The sequence below is a fragment of the Microtus pennsylvanicus genome, chromosome 9, assembly GCF_037038515.1.
Source record: "Microtus pennsylvanicus isolate mMicPen1 chromosome 9, mMicPen1.hap1, whole genome shotgun sequence".
NCBI lineage: Eukaryota > Metazoa > Chordata > Mammalia > Rodentia > Cricetidae > Microtus > Microtus pennsylvanicus.
The window spans coordinates 18519583-18540161 of NC_134587.1; the positions used below are offsets into that span (position 1 = coordinate 18519583).

Consider the following 20579-nt stretch of genomic DNA (forward strand, 5'->3'; position numbering starts at 1 on the left):
AGACACACATGAAAGAGAGAAGACAGTCTTTAAATTAAAAATTAGATAGAATCACAGTAATGGGTGGTTTGAACGAGTCCTTTCCTATCAGAATTGCACATCAATTTCTGTGTAAATTTTTTTTTTGTTTGCTTGGGTTTTTTTTGTTTTTTTGTTTGTTTTTTTTTTTTTTTTTTTTTTTTTATTTTTCGAGACAGGGTTTCTCTGTAGCTTTTGGTTCCTGTCCTGGACCAGGCTGGCCTCGAACTCACAGAGATCCACCTGCCTCTGCCTCCTGAGTGCTGGGATTAAAGGCGTGCGCCACCACCGCCCGGCTATCTGTGTAAATTTTTTAAAAGAGTCTATAGACCAGACTTAGCTGTACATGCCGATGTATTGAGAATATGGGAGAAGAAGGCCATCTTGGGCTATTTAACAAAACCTCATCTCAATACATACAAACATACATACATACATACACATATACATACATACATATATGCATACATGCGGGAAGATTGACATTTGGTGAACTTGAAAATCAGATTTTCTGTTTTAAATTCTAGGGACAATTCTACTGTTTAAACATATGTAATGTGGTGGCCATATCTGGAATACAAACACCCAGGCTTTCATGTACTCGTGAAACTACATGCAAACATGCATGGGCAAATTAATGAAGATGTTAATTTCTAATGATTAAAAGTAGGAACAATTTTTGCTGAGCTATTTGAATGACTTTTTCTTACATGTTAGCATCATCAATTAACATAAAGAAAATATTTTTTCTCACTATCAATTAACTATTAATATCATCCTTTACCTGAACGTTAAACTAACTTATTTATAGTCAACTCCTAAATCTAATATTGTAACAGTACCATTTTATCTGTAAAACACACAAACTCACAATAGGCGGAGAGCATGACTATGTGGTTTTACTAAAGAAGACACAATTACTCTTATTTTTCAAACTAACATTACTTTTTACTATAATTAAATGTGATTAGTAATAACTAGATGCACTCCTTTACTGTTGCAAACATTTTGAAGAAAATGAGCGCAGGGGATTACTCAGCTTGCCTATATTATTTCTGTCTTACTGATGCTGGTATCATCTAGAAAGAAAAATAGTTCTGTGGTTCCTAACTTTGGCTTCCTCAAGTGTGACACTGCCACAATAATTTGCATCAATATCATTGATGCTGAAGGACAATATCATTCCCTTTGTCTCCACAAAATCAGTTTTGATTATCTGCTTCAGATTTGCCCATATTTGGATATCCATGGCGAATTTTCAAGACATTAACACTGAGGACCTAGAGAACTCTACTTAGAAACACACATCATTATCTCCTTTCTCCCCTGATAATTAAAATTCTAGCTTTCAATTATTTGCTTTGTTGACCTCTGATTCATGCCTTAGTGATATTTTTTAAATGAATTGTAAACACAGGAAGGAAAGGTTTTAGAACCAAAATAACTAGAGGTTCTTTGAAGCAAAATTCCAATAGGAAAGTGGAATGTCTGCTCACAAAAAAACGTTTCACTCATTACGCTAACAAACTGTGGAGTGAACATACAGAAAACATTAGTAGTCTTCTGTAGAAATTCTGATTATATTGTGAGCTGTTCTCCTTGCCTTTGATCTTTATGATAGATGCCATGAATTTCCTAGACATTATTATGTGAGTGAGGTATTTCTTTTGAAATGACAGAGCACAGCATGAAATTTTGTGTATATGCATGTCAACAATAACATAGCTATTTCTCTCCATTTAGATAGTATTTGGCTTGTATTTTACAGAAATTTTCCTTGACCTCCACTTGGAGCTTTGATCATGCCTCTCAACTCTGGCATGACATGTGACTTAAATACAGATGACCAATTGGAAAAGAAATTTTCTTTAAGTGAATCTTTTACATAGCATTTATATGTGACTCACTAAAAATGATAGAGATTATATAGAATGCAATTTTCTTGGTTAAAAACTCAATTAAAAATTAAAAATTCAATTAAAAGGGTATAACATCCATACTTCTACATGTGATGGTTTATTTCTCTGTTAAAACTTACAACTGTTTGATGCCCAGTTTCTATGTTACTGCAGTGATATAGAAAGGAATTTAATATTACAGTATAATAGACTGTTGACTATGATACAGTGTAAGTGTATCAACCATTGAGCTTGGAATTGAAAGGAATTCCGCAGCAAACTGTAGAATCATTTCTTTGGAATACATAGTTAGTAAAAGCAACTGTGGAATTTGATTTGAATAAAGAAACAAGCTAGATAATTCCTTGGGATTCTGCACATATCCAAATACAGATATTGATAGTTTTAATAAACGTCCTCAGAAATGTTGAAAAGTATTAGACAACTGAAAGAAAAGGCTAGAAACTAGACAATTTTATCATTGAGCCGCATTGTTTAAATAATTCATTAAATGGTGTGTAAAGTATACATTTGAATGGGAATACCTGGAATAAAATTTAAAGCAAAAACATTGAATATGGAATCTTGCAATTTTTATTTGCAAATATTTCTGTATCCCCCATACATTTATTTATTGGGAAGTAGGGTGGAATAATACATTCAACTGAAGTTTCATTGATGTCTGATTCTGTAGTCCATCCTATAAAACCAAAGAGAACATGTTTATATTTCATCATTTATAAAAAAAATAATTGCTATAATTTACCTACATGTTAACTTTTATTAAGTGACTTTAAGTTTTCTAAGGACACTAAACATTTTTAGTATAAGATTTTTATAAATACTAACAAAGTAAATTTTAAAATTTTTTCAGCATATAAATTTTTCTTATTGCCGGGCAGTGGTGGCGCACGCCTTTAATCCCAGCACTCGGGGGGCAGAGGCAGGCGGATCTCTGGGAGTTCGAAGCCAGCCTGGTCTACAAGAGCTAGTTCCGGGACAGGCACAAAAGCTACAGAGAAACCCTGTCTCGAAAAACCAAAAAAACAAAAACAAAAAAAAATTCTTATTGGCAAAGTTTTCTCAATCTAACCCTACACAGACTTATTTTTAATAATATTAATCCTGACAGGAATTAACTAATTTCAGTACTTCGCAAAGTTTTACAACAGTGAAGGAAGATATTGATTAATTTATTACACAACGTTCATCAAAAAAATTAATATAATTTTTTATTCTGGTCTCTGATACAGTATTTTTCCAAGTGTATAGTTGTATCTTTAATCAAAAAAGTCATTTATTTAATGAGGAAACTTAATTTCTACCAATATCAGAAGGAATTAAGACCTTTAATAAATACTAGATATTTTAAAACAATATAATTGAATTATACTCATTATTCAAGAGATATAAATAATTGTATTTGTGAAGGAAAGTTGTCAAATTAAAAAGCACTAAACAGGACATTTAAAATGAAAATCTTCTATGAGTAAAGTTTCTTTACTATTACAGTCTGGAAAAAATTGAATATTTTTCAGCCATAATGAATGAGCTGAGTTCTACATCGCACAGGTACTATAAGATGAAGTTTGATATTCTAGGACCCCTTGTGTCTTCCTTACTATAGCTCATAGGTAAAATTGGCAAAGTACCTTCCTTCACTACTGCAGAAGTACTTCTTGGTTATTATCTATTTTTATTACCCTATTTATAAAAGTCAGCAAAGTTTAGGACATGCTGAGGTGTGTTTTGTTTTTTTGGTGTTGTTTTTTTTTTCCAAGAGCTACTCAGCAAGCAGAGATCGGAAATGTCCTGGCCTATTCTCTCAGAGATTTGGTGCCATCCCTTATCTTCTCTCTATAATCTCAGGCAAGACAGTATGGCAGTATGCACAAGGGTCAGTAGCAAAAACGATCCAAGTGAGTTGTCAGCATTTGTCAACAGAAAAATAGTACAACATAAAACTAGCTCATGTAGTTGAGCTTGGGTAAATGTTACAGAGTTGTGAATGACTATCAAAGGTATTGTTCAATCAACTTCTCCGGACAACGAAAGTGAGTCACAACTTCATCTCTCCTCTTCCATCCGGCTTATTTTTCTTTGACTCCCCCCTCCTGCCTCTCCTGTATCTCCTTCTGCCCTTCCTTTCTCTTATTATTCCTGTAATTATCAGGTATAAAAATTGTGAACGAGTCCAAGTCTTCTTAAACTTATTTTCTCTTAGAATATTTGTCATTCATATGTGATCATGTAAATTATACTGATTTATATTCTTGAAAGACCTTAGCTTCACATAAATTCTATTTTCATTACTAAGTAAATATAGTAGAAATTTTTAGAGTGTTCGAGGTGGAAACGCACAAGGGTATGAAGCCTACGCAGCAGATTTTTATTATTTTCTTTTTAGTCTACCGCTTTACAACCCATTATGAAACTGTCAGCGTTCTGTAAGGAATTTACTTAATTTAACCTACTACCTGGTAAATCTCTATTATATTTAAATTATTTTTGAGACTTTTTATTCTAAAACCAAATAAGAATTTTAGTATTTGCACAATAATACTTAACAAGCTCTGGTTTTGAAACACACATAAACAGGCAGTAGGGTTAGGAGAAGAAATAAACTCAAGAGTCTGAACTGGGTAGACGTGGTGAGACTGAGCAAATGGGACACCTGCTGTAAGCGCCTGGCAATCATTTACCTGGATGAAGTTCTTGTCTTTCCAAGACCCATCCATTTTCTGAGGGCACCCTAATCCATGTTGCCAGGCTTCCATTTGAGATTCCAATTGTCTATGTAGTATATTTGGAAAGTATGTAAGTTCCATCAACACATTTTTTAATTTATTTATTTATTATGTATGCAATATTCTGTCTGTGTGTATGCCTGCAGGCCAGAAGAGGGCACTAGACCCCATTATAGATGGTTGTGAGCCACCATGTGGTTGCTGGGAATTGAACTCAGGAAGAGCAGGCAATGCTCTTAACCTCTGAGCCATCTCTCCAGCCCCCCATCAACACATTTTATGACATAAAGTTCCTACAAGTAGAAACAGAAATATGAGGAAATATTTAAATAGAAATATGAAGATCTATCACTTATTAGATATTACCTATACCCGTGTAGACATCATATTTCCATTTATAAACAAAGCAGCTAAAGCCCGAGTGTAAAAAGAACCTGTCCAATGCGGCATACAGCTAACCACGTAGAACTTAGTTATAAGGCTGCCTGTTCGAAAGTCCATGTACATAACTGGACTTTCTGTTGTATTTGTATAAATAGGGACATTTACTTTACTTCCAGTGAACTCTGTAATGCTCTCTTAAATTCTGGAATTCATTGATGGGGCATGTGTCTTTAAAGATGTGAAGAGGGAAAACCTTATGTTTTCTGCGTTGCATTGTGAAAATATTAATTTATTTATTGGCACAACCAAGATGAAAAAACTATAATCCTGTAATGATAAGTCCATCCAAGCTAGGCAAAGTCCTCCTACTTTTGGAGAGTTCCAATCTTACAGAAATGAATTCAAGGGAAACTAAAGTATTTTCCTTTGCTTGACTGTAACAAAGGAACAAAGAGAAGATTTACTACAATGTTTCCATTAAAAGTTTTCCTGTATACTCAGTAATATTTTTTCACTAAATCAATATTTTTATAGCAATGGGGTGAGAATTACTCTGGGTGCTAGTTCTTCAACTAAAACATTAGCGTTCTTAACACACTTGGAAGTACTTTGTAAAATAAACACCACAATAAAGAGCTAAAATGACTCAATAATTGATTGGTAAACACCATGTTACTATGGAATAATTACACGCTCTGCGAATTATATACTACTTCTAGTTGACATTATTTAGGAAACATAAGAAATGAACTTGTAATTTGTACTTATCAGATTTCAATTCTTAACAACCAGTTAAATATCCTGTTATTATGTAAAAGTATCCTATCGTTAACTACCTGGTCAGCAACAATCATGCAATTAGTTAACATGCATCATACTCCAAAATACGATGGTGAGGTCATCAGGATACCAAGAAACGATTTATGAATTTGATGCATTCAGGAGAAAAGAAAGAGATATTTAAATATAGATTGTAATTCGTGCATGCAGGTATCCACTAAGGGCTCCTAACAGTTACAAGAGGAGCTTGGCTGACTCCTTCACATCGCTCAGGTGTTTTTCAACTTCAGCACAGCCTAGCTAGAAAGGTCTTTTGGGGTCTTCCTCTCTTGTGATCTCTACCACAAACTATATTGCCAAATAGCAATTATGCAATAACCATAACTAATGCTAATCCCAAGATCTCACTTTTCAGTCTCTCTGCCAGGAAATAGCAGACTTTTTTTTTCTCTTCATTAGAGGAGATCCCTTGTTTATATAATTGTCTGTCTTTGTTAGAGAGAACTTTATTCCTGCATTGTAATTATGGTGCATGGTACGTGGTAGACACACAATCAACTCCCTGGACATTGGTTGAGGAAGGAACACTTTAGTAGGGCATATTGCATGAAAGTCACTTTTGTAGACCTTGTGAAGGCTGACTCTCATTCCATGGATTTTGCATGCCAAGACATTGGGTTCCAAAATCCCATATTTTTCAAAGTGGAATTAATACTCTTTGGATGAAGAACTAATCTTCATACTTGATTCAAGCCTTCGTCCGTTTTCCCATTTTCTGTTAACAGTTCAACCTTACAAGAACATACCTTGAAACAGCTGTTTCTGACCATTCGCATTTATTTCCACAGACAACAACATTAATTGGTCTTTTGAAGACTGCGCGGCTCCTTCGTCTTGTGCGCGTGGCCAGGAAGCTGGATCGCTATTCCGAATACGGCGCCGCGGTTCTTATGCTCTTAATGTGCATATTTGCCCTGATTGCCCACTGGCTGGCTTGCATCTGGTATGCGATTGGGAATGTAGAGAGGCCCTATCTGACTGACAAAATTGGATGGTTGGATTCCTTAGGACAACAAATTGGGAAACGTTACAATGACAGTGACTCGAGTTCTGGACCGTCCATTAAAGACAAATACGTCACGGCACTTTATTTTACCTTCAGCAGTTTGACCAGTGTAGGATTTGGAAATGTGTCTCCCAACACCAATTCGGAGAAAATCTTCTCCATTTGTGTCATGTTGATTGGCTGTAAGTAGATTTCTTTTTTTTTTCTGTTCTCTGTTAGGATAAAGTAATAGCACAAAATTAGTATTTCTAGAACATAGAGAATAAAGTGAGATACGGAAACTGTGGCAATTGTAGGATGTGGATGCTATATTCCATAAAGTATAAATTTTCTTAGTGAAGTGCAGAAACAAAATTGTTTTCATATTCTTTGCTTAGAACTAGCCTTAATATCAATATAAAATATACTCATCACTTCGGGATCCCAGGGTTAGTTCAGGATGTGTCTCATTCTTGTCTGAACCTGAGCAGCCTCTTACTATAAAAGAGTATCACGAGTCCTTAATATAAAATAGTATCACACTGAGGGCTCTGTAGATGGCTCAGTGGTTAAGAACACTTGCTACTCTTGCCTATATGCTTGCTCTTAGCACACACACAACCCCCACTAACTCTAGCTCTAATCTAATACCCCCACCTGGCCTCTGAAAATACAGACATGCACATAGTGGAAATAAATTCATGTAGGCACTCACACGCAAACATAGCAATAAATAAAATCTGAAAATTAAATTTTAAAAAAGTATCACAAAATTGTCTTTAATCCAAAAATATCTTCATGCGTATATTAAATCACTTCTAGACTACTTGTATTTCCTACAGCATAAATGTATAAATCTCACAAAGAAGAACGAAAAAAAGATGTGTGCAGTATAGGCATAATTTTTTTGAAAACATTTTTTGTTCATGGTTGGTTAAACTCTCAAATGTAAATACAGAAGTCACAATTCCCTACATTCAATGAGGCTTCGTTTTTACCCTAGAATATCATGGCTGTAAACTGGAGTGATGTGCATAGTTAGTCTGCAGATCTAGAAAGTATAGTTCATTCATTGTTGCATAAAAGTGATTATAATTTAGAACTAATAGATATTTTCTGATTCGAGTAGCGACCAAGTTAAGCTGGAAAATAGAATTCTAGACATAAATCTTTCTCTCGTACATATAAAACCCTTATTTTTTACATATAAAATACCTACGACCAATTCTCTCTCTTATTAATTTTAAATTGCTTTCCTTTTGATATCATTCTAAGGCCTGACATTGTTTTTTACTCTGTAGAGGCTTTATATAAGGAGAATAATTTATTTCATATATTATTGAGAATAAAAAAAAAGTGTGGTAAGATAGAGTTGACTTAATAATATTTTTGAAAAGACCTAGTTAAGAACCTAGAGGTTACCCAGATGATGGCAGACAAGAATAACAGCTTTGAAAGGAGCACTCCCTTGGATGGTGTACAAAGTAGAAAACAGATCTTGACAATTGATTTCTTACATGTTGCCATAATTAGTTACTGAAATGTGGTTAGAGAAAACCTATTTACGAAACTTAAATGAGTTCTCTCAGTCATCTACTCTGCCTAAAATTTAGTTTTTATTTCAATAACATTTTCATAAGAAAATACATTTTTAAACCTTCAAGATCTTCTATGACAATTCCATCACACTCTTCGCTACGAACACAGAAGCAGCATTGCATGAAGAAGGCAATGGGACTGGAACCTATGAAAAAAATAGAAATACACATTAAAGTCACTTTTAATGTAACTAGAACCACAGATGGGCTGGGAGATGACTCAGCACAGGTTTCGGCTTGCAAGCTTGACAGGTCCTGAGCACTAACACAGAATCCCAGTGCAGCCGTGCACACTTGAACCCCTGGGATTAGGGGTGCAGATATAGGAGGATCCTTAAGACTTTGTGGCCACCCAGTGGGTCTGTTGAGGGTGAGGTGTTAAAAACATGGTGGAATGACCACGGAGATGGCTCAGCAAGTAAACACCCATGCCCAAGCTTGAAAAACCCAGTTTAATTTCCAATGCATACGGTGGAGGGGAAACGCTGACACCTACCAGTTGCCTTCTTAACACACAAGTCATGGCCTACACATGCACACACAACGAACCCAAAACACACAGATGCACACTTGCTTACAAACTCAAATTTAACACATATCAATATAATAAGGTGTGTGTGTGTGTGTGTGTGTGTGTGTGTGTGTGTGTGTGTGTTAGAAAGTGATTGATGAAAACATCAAACATCAATTTTCTGGCTTCCACATGTGCATATACACATAAAAACACACACACACACACACACTCAAAACAACAGCAAAGAATCTATCAGAATATATTTCACAGAGGTCAAAGATTTTAGTTGCGTTAATATCAAACAAGGCAAAGAAAATAACTGTTCTTGATTAAATACTTATATCTGTGAATTAAATATGAATGTATCTATGTAAGAAAAGAGTACCTACCTATATCAATAAAAAATAACTCAAGGAACTTACAAAACTCACAACCAGTCATCCTGTTCGCTGCTTAGAAATCCTCATCACTGTGATATGATATTTATCATGTGAAGCATTTTATTAAAAACAAATGCTAGTTCTAATTTAGCCTACACACAATATCTAATGTCAGAGGAATAGTGACAGCTTCTCTTGCCTGTTTCCCCTCCCCCCTTATTTTAATTTTCTTACTCCCCTTTTTGTCTTTTCTTTACTTCCCTCCTTCCTTCTTTTGTTTCTTTTCATGCTCTTGATAAACATAACACTAGTTTACCTATACTGATCCTTTAAAAAGAATATGTGATTACTATAGATAATTTTGATCTTTTAAGAGAAAACTATTCAAATTCAATAGAGGAAAATTTAATCCACATTCCACACATATTATTCAAGCAGAAGAGTCGTTTTTATAAGCATTGATTAAAATAAGTTCTGCAAAGCTTGATGTCACACAGAAAATTTTCTAAGCATTGCTTGAGAATACTCTCATGACCTATGATCTCATTGATAAGGGGAAAGGTAAAATTGAAACTTGAAACACAGCAGTTGCAACATTGCTCATGAAATGTTCTTAGCCTTTAGGCATAGTGACACATTTGTCTCCCACTACATGAAATTATATGCAAAAATTATTGGTTCTTGTAATTAGCAATATTTACATACTAAGCCAAATGTGTCATACCTAGAAAAGTCCTATTTTCGACATAAAATTAAAAGACAAAAGAAAAATTTAATATAAAATATCATTTGTGTGTTTATTATAACCATAAATATTATCTGGTTGAAATTTTAGCTTCCTTAATTATCTAGAAAACAAAAAAAATATAAAAGATAACAATGAAGCCACATTGTGGACAAAAAACTATACATACATATTACAGCATTATCATGTAAGAAAAATAAAAATAAAGAATTCTAAATTATCGAAAGGGAGGCAAAGATCAGTGCACTTCCAATCCCTGCACTCAGTACTGGTAACAGGAAGGACAGAAACTGGTGACCAGTATGGGCTATATAATAAGAGTCTGCAAAAATGGCCTCAGTAAATACAAATAACAAACATCTGCGGGAAGTTTCAAAGCTGTCATTTTCACTGAACACAGAACAAGATTGAATAATTCATTTTAATAGTGTGCATAATTTCAAAACGAAAGAATACTGAACAAATGTGAATATGGTACATTCATGCATGTACAGGAACAAAAAAATCCCTGATATGACTGTAGATGGTAACTATTTAAAGGATTTTTACTGCTTTATTATAAAAATGATAAATGTATAAGGAGAGTTATAATACATCAAATACATACATTATCAAAATGTTATATGATACTCCATGAATATACAGATTGTATGTGTTTATATTTCAATCACAAATACATTTAAATTTGAAAGAGGAAGGTGGAGTAAGAAGAGGGGAAAAAGAAAATGAAGGAGGAGAAAGAAGAAGGAAAAAAGAAGAGAGAAGAAGGGTGTAGGACTATGGAAGTATGGAGATTGCTCAGTGTATAAAGTACTTTCTGTGAAAGCTTGGAGATCTGATTTTTTTTTTAATCTCCAACAGCCATATAAACTATGTGGGCATGGTGACAAAGTGTCTTTAACCCATCACTAGGTGTAGAGACAGGAGAATTCCTAGAGCTTGCTAGCCAGGCAATCCACTGACAAGTTTCAAATTCAGCAACAGACTTTATCTCAAAAATTAAGATGGATAAGTGACTGAGGAAGATAACTCAGATCAGACATCACCTTCTGGGCCCCACGCATGCATGCATGGCAAGTATACATGCAGCTACACACACACACACACACACACACACACACACTAATATAGCAATGTAACACACACAGAAAGATAGTCACTCATCAAAAACAACAGTCTAACATTTTTAAAAGAAGAAATAGTACAGCACTATGCAATATTAACTTAAAAACAATTATGGCTATGATGGCACAAAGGTTTGAGCCAGAAGCAAGACAGGAAACAGGCATACAGCAAGTGGAACTCACAGAAAACACTTGGCCAGAAGGTGAGATCAAGCAATTGATAAATGCAAAAGAGGAACCCTCAAGAAGAAAAGGAGCAAGCAGAGACAAGAAAGAGGAACCCCCAGAATGAAGGGAGCAAGTACAGAAGTGGTCAGAAGTAGAATGGCTTGATTTTTGTCAAGATCAAGGAAAACTATAAACTACAGACTCAAAAAATTCAATGAATATTAAAACTGTGAATAAAACATATCAAGACACATTATCAAACTAACAAAACTAGTCATGAAGTAAAAAATTTCAAGGTGATAAAAGGAAAACCGAGACATATATAGCAAAATTAAATAATAAAATAAAATTGAAAGATTTCTTATATACAATAATATACAATAATATGGTGTTATTTATGGGATAAATAACACCATAGATAAAGAGCTAAATTGCTGAGAGAAAAACAGTGTCTGTCGACATGGAAATTTATGATTAAACTGTATTTCAAGTAAGGACAAGGATACAAATGACTTGACTTATCATAAGCAGACTATAAGAAACTAAAAATTTTAACAATGAATGAGAAATATAGCCTATGAAATTCTGGAATGAAGAAGACCAAAGCTAATCAATATAGGAATAAACTGAAAACATGCTCTATTGTCTTTATACATCTTCCAAATAATTGACCAGTGTGAAAATCACGTCTGTGAATTGATAGGTCTTGTGAAGCATATGTTGAAAGGAGGTGTGATGATGTTAGCTCAAAGAGAGGAAGATGAAGTAGCATTTCATCACTGCTGTGAAATCCTGCATCATTTGAGCCAGGATTAAATGTTCGAGAAAGAAATAGTTACCAAGAACTGCATGAATAAAATTTAAAATGAAAAATGCCCAAACCTATAGAAATTAGCTAAAGCGATGTTCAACGAGTTCTTATTATCAAGTTGAAAGCTCTTACATCTCTCTTTAAAAGTTGGTAAATGTTTAAAAGTAACTTCAAGGTATATAAATAAGAAAAAAAGAATGATAAGGTTGAGAGAAAATTAAAAAACTATTTGAACAAATACAGAGAGATAGTTGGAGGACATAAATTCTGACTCCTTTTAAAAAGTTAATAAAATGGATATGCCTTATACTAGGCTGAACCAAGCTGCAAATGCGCAGCATTGCAAAAGGGACGTTCTGATTCTTAGGACATTGGAAAGCCAAGCTGTTAATACAGTTGCCCTCACTTCACCCCTGCAGCTCTGGCTTGGCTGCACCACTTGTCTGCGCACGGTCTAGAGCTCCAGGCTAACTTTTGTCTATGCTATGTGCCCTCATGGTCCTCAGGCAAATCAAATCAATGTTCTTCGTCAGTGGGTCTCAGCCCTCCTAACGCTGTGACCTTTAATGTGGTTCCTCATGGTGTGGTGACCTCCAACCATAAAATTATTTTTGTTACTACTTCATAATTTTGCTACTGTTGTGAATCATATTGTAAATGTCTGTGTTTTCCAGTGGCCTCAGGTGAACCCCATGATGGCAAAGAGATCACAACCCCCAGGTTGAGAACCATTGCTCTTAGCGGTACAGTTGGCGTAAATCACCATTTATACCATTGGTCTTAGTGGTTTGTTTGCAAAGTCCCAGACAAATATCAGCAAGGTCTCACCACTTCTGACACAGAAGAGGAAACAATGAAAGCAGAAAAATTAGATGAAGGAGGACTTTTGCATACTTTGAATAAAAAGCTGGACTCTGGGGCTCAAGCTGTAGGTCGAATGTAGAGAGTTCTGCTGGCATGAAAAGCCCTGAATTTAATCCCCAATACCACCACCACAACCCACAACAAAAAGGAACACTAGAACTGATTTATGATTTATGATTGACAACTTAGAACAAATTACACTATGGATAACATTATGATAACAGACATAAGAGATGTTTAAATTAAAAATTATTGAGTTATAGTTCATCAAAATTGGCTTCTTTTGAATTGGCATTGTTAAGTTGGGTGTGATGGCACATGCCTTAAACCTAGCACTTAGGTAGGCAATGAAGACAGGTGTGAGTTTGAGGCCAGCCTGCTCTACACAGCAATTTTCAGATCGATGTGGTTAGACACTCTCCCCCCCCCCAAAAAAAAAATCAAATGGCATTGTTTAAAACAAAGAAATTGAAAGTGAGAGACTAGAAGAAAGTATTTTGAAGATATAGGTATGAAAAAGACTGGCAGCCAAAATATATTAAGAATTCTTACAACTTAAAGCTGTAAAACACTGAGGCATTTTTTAGGATGAATTATTTGTTGTTTGTTTTTAACCGAACAAAAACACACCTGAACATTGAAAAAGTATGTTTAACTGTGGTATTAATCATCACAGTGAAATGCAAATTAAACACTAATGAGACACACCACACATGCTACCATGGTAAATGTAAATTGGCAACTACCAAGTGTCGGCAGGATCTAGAACAAATGGTATTGCCATAGTATGTTTGCGGGAACACAAAATGAGACAACTTTAGCAAAGAACTTGTCTCTTGTAAAGTTAAACAAGCCATACCACACAGACAGTCCACACCTAGGAGTTTGAAACAGAAATGAAAATACATGCCCACACAAAGATCTGCACACATATGTTCAGGGCGGTGTTTACTGCGTAGACATGCTGTGCTTTCCATCAGCAGATGATGCAAACAAACTCTGGTACACCTTTAGGATTCACAGATTTTTAAGGTACTGAGGGACAATGATTCTCAGCATTACGCTGAACAAAAGACCAACGTGGATGGTTTGTGTACCTTGGTCCCTAGGTAATGAAGCTCGTCTCTGCAGTTTCACGTCTGAAATGATGTGAGGAAGTATTCCGGGAAGGGAGAAACAGGCTAATCTCTCAGTATGTCAACAGGAATGCTCACATTAGCCACATGAAATACATACTTAAAATGGATGCATCTAGCTATGTGTTTATTATCCATCAAAAATTCTCATTGTTTGGTTACATATTTTTGAAATACATGAAATAGATTTTTAAAAAAGCAAACTGTAGTGGTTCTACCAGAATCTAAGGCTAATACTTCACTAGCATTTAATATGTGTGGTTATGGGCTCAAGAAGGTTATGCTTATTTTGTTTCTATGAGACTTCAACTTAAAGTAAACAATTTTGATGACGTCAAAACTTTCCACTGAAGGTTAAGGAAGGTTAAGTGAAATGTTGAGTTAGAGAAAGAAATTCCTATATATAAATAGTATTATTTGTTTATTCATTTATTTATTTTGCCAATATACATTTGACTAATATTCTATGCCAGTGCATGGGCTCCAACTAAATAAATGCAAAAATATAATAATAATAATAATAATAATAATAATAATAATAATAATAATAATAATTTGTTCTCTCTAACTGGTGATGTTTTAAAATGGAAGGATGTATAAATCCCCATGTTTTCCTTAGGATTTTAAAATTCAAATACATCCTCCAATTTCTCATTCATGTTTCCAATTGCATACTTAGAATCTAGGTTTTCCATTTTCACAATGTAATGATTTTGCATGGGAGTGACCTTTGCGGTGGGTGAGAGACAAACCACAGTGGGTGACGCCATGCAGACAGAGCTTAGGTGAGGAGTTTATTGAGAGAAGGGGAAGCGGTGGAGAGAGAGAGAAAAAAAGAAAGACAGAAACAGAGACAGAGAGAGACACAGAGAGAGATAGACAGAGAGAGAAACAGAGACAGAAAGAAAGAAAGAAAGAAAGAAAGAAAGAAAGAAAGAAAGAAAGAAAGAAAGAAAGAAAGAAAGAAAGAAAGAAAGAAAGAGACAGAAAGAGAGAGAGGTAGGGACCTACTTGCCTCTTCAGAAGAACAGTAAAGAGAACAGGAATGGGTGGAACTTGTTTTTTTGTTTGGTTGGTTGTTTGTTTGTTTTGTTTGGTTTGGTTTGGTTTGATTTGGTTTGGTTTGGTTTGGTTTGGTTTTGCAAGACAGGGTTTCTCTGTAGTTTTGGTGCCTGTCCTGGAACTAGCTCTTGTAGACCATGCAGGCTTTGAATTCACAGATGTCTGTCTGTCTTTACCTCCCCAGTGCTGGGATTGAAGGCAGGAGCCACCACCGCCCGACTGGAGCTTGTCTTTTTCTTTCTTTCTTTTATTTTTCAAGACAGGGTTTCACTGTAGTTTTAGAGCCTGTCCTGGAACTAGCACTTGTACACCAGCCTGGCCTCGAATTCACAGAGATACGCCTGCCTCTGCCTCAAGGGACCTTTTTCTACCTGCATATAGATTAGTGACATAGCAGCCATAGGATGCTGGACTGGCCAAAGTACTGCCTGAGTGCATCCTGCCAGGTGGCAGGGGCCAGCATAATGCCTGAATACTAGCATTCATAACCCTAACATACATAACAGTGTAGGCAGTTCCTGGTTCTGTGTTTGGTTTTTGATTCATTTTCATGAAAAAATGGAGATAAAACTACTGTGTATGTATTAAGGCCCACTTTACATTATGAACTTCAGGAAAAATAGTTGCTGAGGGTCTTGTACTCTCAGAATCTGCTTCATGAGTGTGAGACAGTATGTAACTTTGGAAAGTTAGCAATATGAAAAAATATGATTTTACATATCAAAAAATTTCTCTCAGTAAAATATACTTCTCAAATGAGTCACACGAATCAACTTCTTGTGAATATTGCCATCTCCTCAATAAAGTATTAATTTACTCAAATTAGAAACAGTTTCTATCTGCTGGTTCTTCCTGAAGATGAAGCAAACTAAACAGCTGATCAACATTGCAAACGACTGACATTTTACACATAGCGCATTCCAGAGCATTGGTGTTCCACAGACTGGCCAACTTAGCCTCGCTATAGGGTTCTTCTATTTGTCAAGATTTTCACAGGAGAACCAAACTGGTACCTAAGACAAGGATGTGATCTAGAGTTTTGCAGGAGAACCAAGGCATAATTTTATTCTTGGTTAGTACTGCCCGGAGTCAAGAGCAGTGCTCTGCTCTAGAGAGTAAGAGAGAAAAAGAGAGCAAACATTCCCTGCTCCAATGTCCACTCTGCTCAGACCTTTAAACTAGATGGGTGATGACTGCCTACAGAGGAGAATTCAATCTTCATTACTTATCTCAAGTGTTAATTTGAGATATGTATCTCAACCACACATAACCTTACAGACTCACATAGTGTGTCGCATAATCAAATTATGTGAACACTCTGCCCTAGTCAAGTTGTCATGAAATTAATCCTCACAGTCCTCACTTTTATGTTTTATGTATTTTAACAAATGATCACATCTTTCCCAGAAACATTCCTTCCTCTGGACATCTATGGCAAACAAAGATTATGACAATCAAACATGACAAGACACACCAAGGAAATGAGCTGGAAAGGAAAGCAAATAGCCAAAAAACCACATTCATGTAACAGAGCATAAGTCTGGGAACATCTACATTTTAAATAAGCACGTAGATTTTAGAGGATTGTCCAGAAAATGCACTTCAAGTAAAAAGATGTGTTGGATGAACATAGTTGGATCTCATACTTCAAACTGTGCTATTGCTTTTGGTACATCTCTCAGCTACTTCTGTGCTCTGACCCCAGAGCTTGAAACCTTCATTGCCATATCAAAGCTCTTGACAGAGTCCCAAAGATCCATCAGCAGAAAATAGATCATGTAATCTTTCTTCATAAAATAGTGTTTCTATGTTTTAATTATTAGAAATGTAAACACAAAAGGAAAAACATTAAGAACATGGCAATCTTAAATAAAAATATATTCCAAGGACTGGAGAAATGGCTCAGTGGTTAAGAGCCCTTGTTGCTTTTACAGAGTATCTGAGCTCAGTTCCCATAGGGGCTCGCAACCATCTTTAATTCCAGTTCCAGGGCTCTGACCCCTTTTCTGGCCTCTGTGAACAAAAAAAAAATAATCACACATGGTACACATACATACATGCAGGCAAAAAAGTTCACACACATTTTAAAAAATGTTATCCCAAGAAGTAATTTTGAGGATATTCTAAATGCTGAATGTATATGGGTGTCATAGCACTTTCTTCCAATAGATGAGCAAAATGTGGCACAGCTTTCTTGGCAAAAGTTAAGCAGTATACATTTTTTCTAAGTCATAATATACATATATATATATATATATATATATATATATATATATGTATGTATATATGATCAACTTGGAATAAGTTAAAAATTATATACAAATTAACACTCTAAGAAAACTCTATGTTCCATAAGAAAATTAATCAGTTATTTGAGAACTCCAAAGTGTTGAAATTTTGCAATTCATTTTTATTATGACAAGATTATATTCCAGGTTGTGATAGCAAAGTCCATTTTTGAAATTAATACTTTAAGTCTAATTAGATATTAATTTTTTTTAGACAGGGCTTCTCTCTGTAACATCCCTAGCTGTTCTGGAACAAGCTGTGTAGACCAGGCTGGCCTCAAACTCAGATATCCACCTCCTGAGTGCTGGGATTAAAGGTGTGCACCACCACTGTCCAACTCAAGATTAATTTCTAATTTTTTATTATAATATCTTATTACTTCATTGATAATTTCATACATACATACAGTGTAATTGTGGCCACCTTCCAGCTCCACCTCTCCTACCTCTCCTCCCATCTTTATGTTACTACCCACCACTTTTTTTTTTTTTTTTTTGGTTTTTCGAGACAGGGTTTCTCTGTGGCTTTGGAGCCTGTCCTGGAACTAGCTCTGTAGACCAGGCTGGTCTCGAACTCACAGAGATCCGCCTACCTCTGCCTCCCGAGTGCTGGGATTAAAGGCGTGCGCCACAAGTCCAATTTGTGCTACCATATACTCATGGGTATAGGGTCATTCTCCAGAGCATAGTTGATCCACCAGAATCCACAACCTTAAAGAACTGACTCTCCCTCCCCAAAAGCAATCCAGCTCTCAGGAGCTCTTTCCTCCCCGGTGCTGGAATGCTGCCTGGCTTGTTCTTGTGTAGGCAAGCACAGCCCCTGTGAGTTAAGGAGTGCAGCTGGTCCTATCACATCTAGAAGACGCTCTTTTGCTCTGGCCCTCCCTGACTCTGGCTCTTAAAATCTTTCTACCTCCTCTTTCTTGATGTTCGTTGAGCCTGGAGGGAGAGGAAAGTGGCTCTCTGTGCTCTGACCCATTGTGAGTTTCTGTGGTATCTATCCGCTGCTCTAAAAACCACTCTGATGAGATCTAAGCGTTTCATTAGTAGATGGGTGAGAGATACAGACGTAGAAAGCAGGTTGATACGATGTCCATTCAGTAAAGTAATGGTGGTAGGTTCATCCTCAAGCATATGATCTTCCCAACCATGTGTTCTTAGAACAGTACTAAGAATGAACCTCCTCCAGTGGAGCTGACAGTAAATTGGTTACTGTTCTGTCACTATTGCACCCACGGGCATAACATCCATGGATAACATCCATGCTGATCATTATTTTAGCTCTATGAGTTCACAGCTGAGTAAGATTGTTGACGACTTTTCTCTCTAGCAGTCTACATATCATTTTCAAATACTGTGAAAGCCAGTCGGCAGGAAAAAAGCTTCCTAGCTCATGCCAATTTGATTTCTCCATGTCCTAGGACAATAACGTGTAGGAAGAGAGATAGCCATAGGGAAACCTACTATTTTATTTTTTATACATCTATTCACATAAAAAAGTTTAATTGGATTTAGTCTACACAGGGGATAATGCTCCTCCCCAAAGCCATAGGTCACCAAAAAAGTCCAGGGCCACATGATACTTCTAGAGTTGTTGGTCAGGGGTGTCCTGCAAACCCTCAAAACAATATAGGGTATTACCATTGCTCTTAGTTGCCCACCAGCTAAGATGTACATAATGAATATTATATAATATAAATTAAAAGCTTATATAAATTAAAGTGGTATTAAAGTCCCTAAAGAATGTTTTTGCCTATGGTAATGATGACAACAATGTAGCTTACTACAAATAAGATGGCTTAACACAAGCATATAAAACATCTAGTTAATGTTCTTGGTTCCAGGTGTATCTCATAAAGCAATATGAGTTTTACTTTGAATCATGGTGATTTTGAGTTCTTTACATCACTTCACTGTTTTAAAAAAAAAAATGTACTAAAGCGTTAGTTTACCCAAGGGCCAGGGGAAAATTGACATACTTGCATACTTGGGTTAAATACTTAAAATCTGCACATTTGATATTCTGGAAAAAAAAATATATACGATGCCCAAATGCAGTGTTGCCCCATAACTTTGTTTTTTTTATCCAATCCAGCCCTAATGTATGCAAGCATTTTTGGGAATGTTTCTGCAATTATTCAAAGACTGTACTCGGGGACCGCCAGGTACCACATGCAGATGCTGAGAGTGAAAGAGTTCATTCGCTTCCACCAAATCCCCAACCCCCTGCGTCAACGGCTTGAAGAATATTTCCAGCACGCATGGACTTACACCAACGGCATTGACATGAACATGGTATGTACTTCTGTTTCCCAAAACAGAAGCTCCCGCAGGCATTACAGCTATAGCTAAATGAAAGGCCAGTCTCACCAGCTTTGAGCCCCGTGCTTTTGTTTCCTTCTCTTGGATGTTTATTTTTTCTCCCCTGGAGATAGTGTCTCATTCTCAATTCATGGCATTGCATGGTGCTATATCTAGTTATACTGTGTGGCAAAGGCATTATAACGTGATGCAAACTGATATAACTATGTGTCATAGAGTTCCCATCTCCAATTAAAGGAAACATTGGTCTTAGCTAAAACTCAGGCCTTCGTGGTATGGCCTGGTTACAAACGAGCAAATAAATAACAACAAGAAAAGTTGCTGAGCCTATGCTCAATTAAGATTCCAAAAACCAACTGTGACAATTGGATGAGCCTAAGCAGCGATCCAAGATGAACATACTTTTGGAGTAGGACATCTTGAATATTTGTAGGAAAGTTTAGAGACCTTAAGTATGTCAGAAATCATTTTCTGATAGGAAGTTTCATACTTCCTTTAACAATTAATTATATTCCATTTCAATACATTTACTTGGTTTAATGACTCTCTCTGCTCAAGGAGGGGACAAGCATTCCTTAATACCTTTTAAATACTTGATTTTTTTTTAAAAAAAAATACACTTTTCAGAAGCATCTCAATCACTGCATAGAAGTCTAGTTAAGATGAATGGGTTCTGAAGAGCTCTTTATGGGATT

The 20579-nt window shown here is 35.8% G+C and overlaps 1 protein-coding gene across 3 annotated transcripts in view; it reads left to right on the forward strand.

The window, feature by feature from the left end:
* The window catches only part of Kcnh7 (potassium voltage-gated channel subfamily H member 7), a 418450-nt gene that overhangs the window by 343275 nt on the left and 54596 nt on the right, over positions 1 to 20579 (forward strand). For all 3 annotated transcript variants that reach the window (XM_075985029.1, XM_075985032.1, XM_075985030.1), the window contains 2 exons: positions 6676 to 7075; positions 19658 to 19857. In XM_075985029.1, coding sequence (XP_075841144.1) covers positions 6676 to 7075; positions 19658 to 19857 — 600 coding nt within the window. The remainder of the gene's footprint in view (positions 1 to 6675; positions 7076 to 19657; positions 19858 to 20579) is intronic.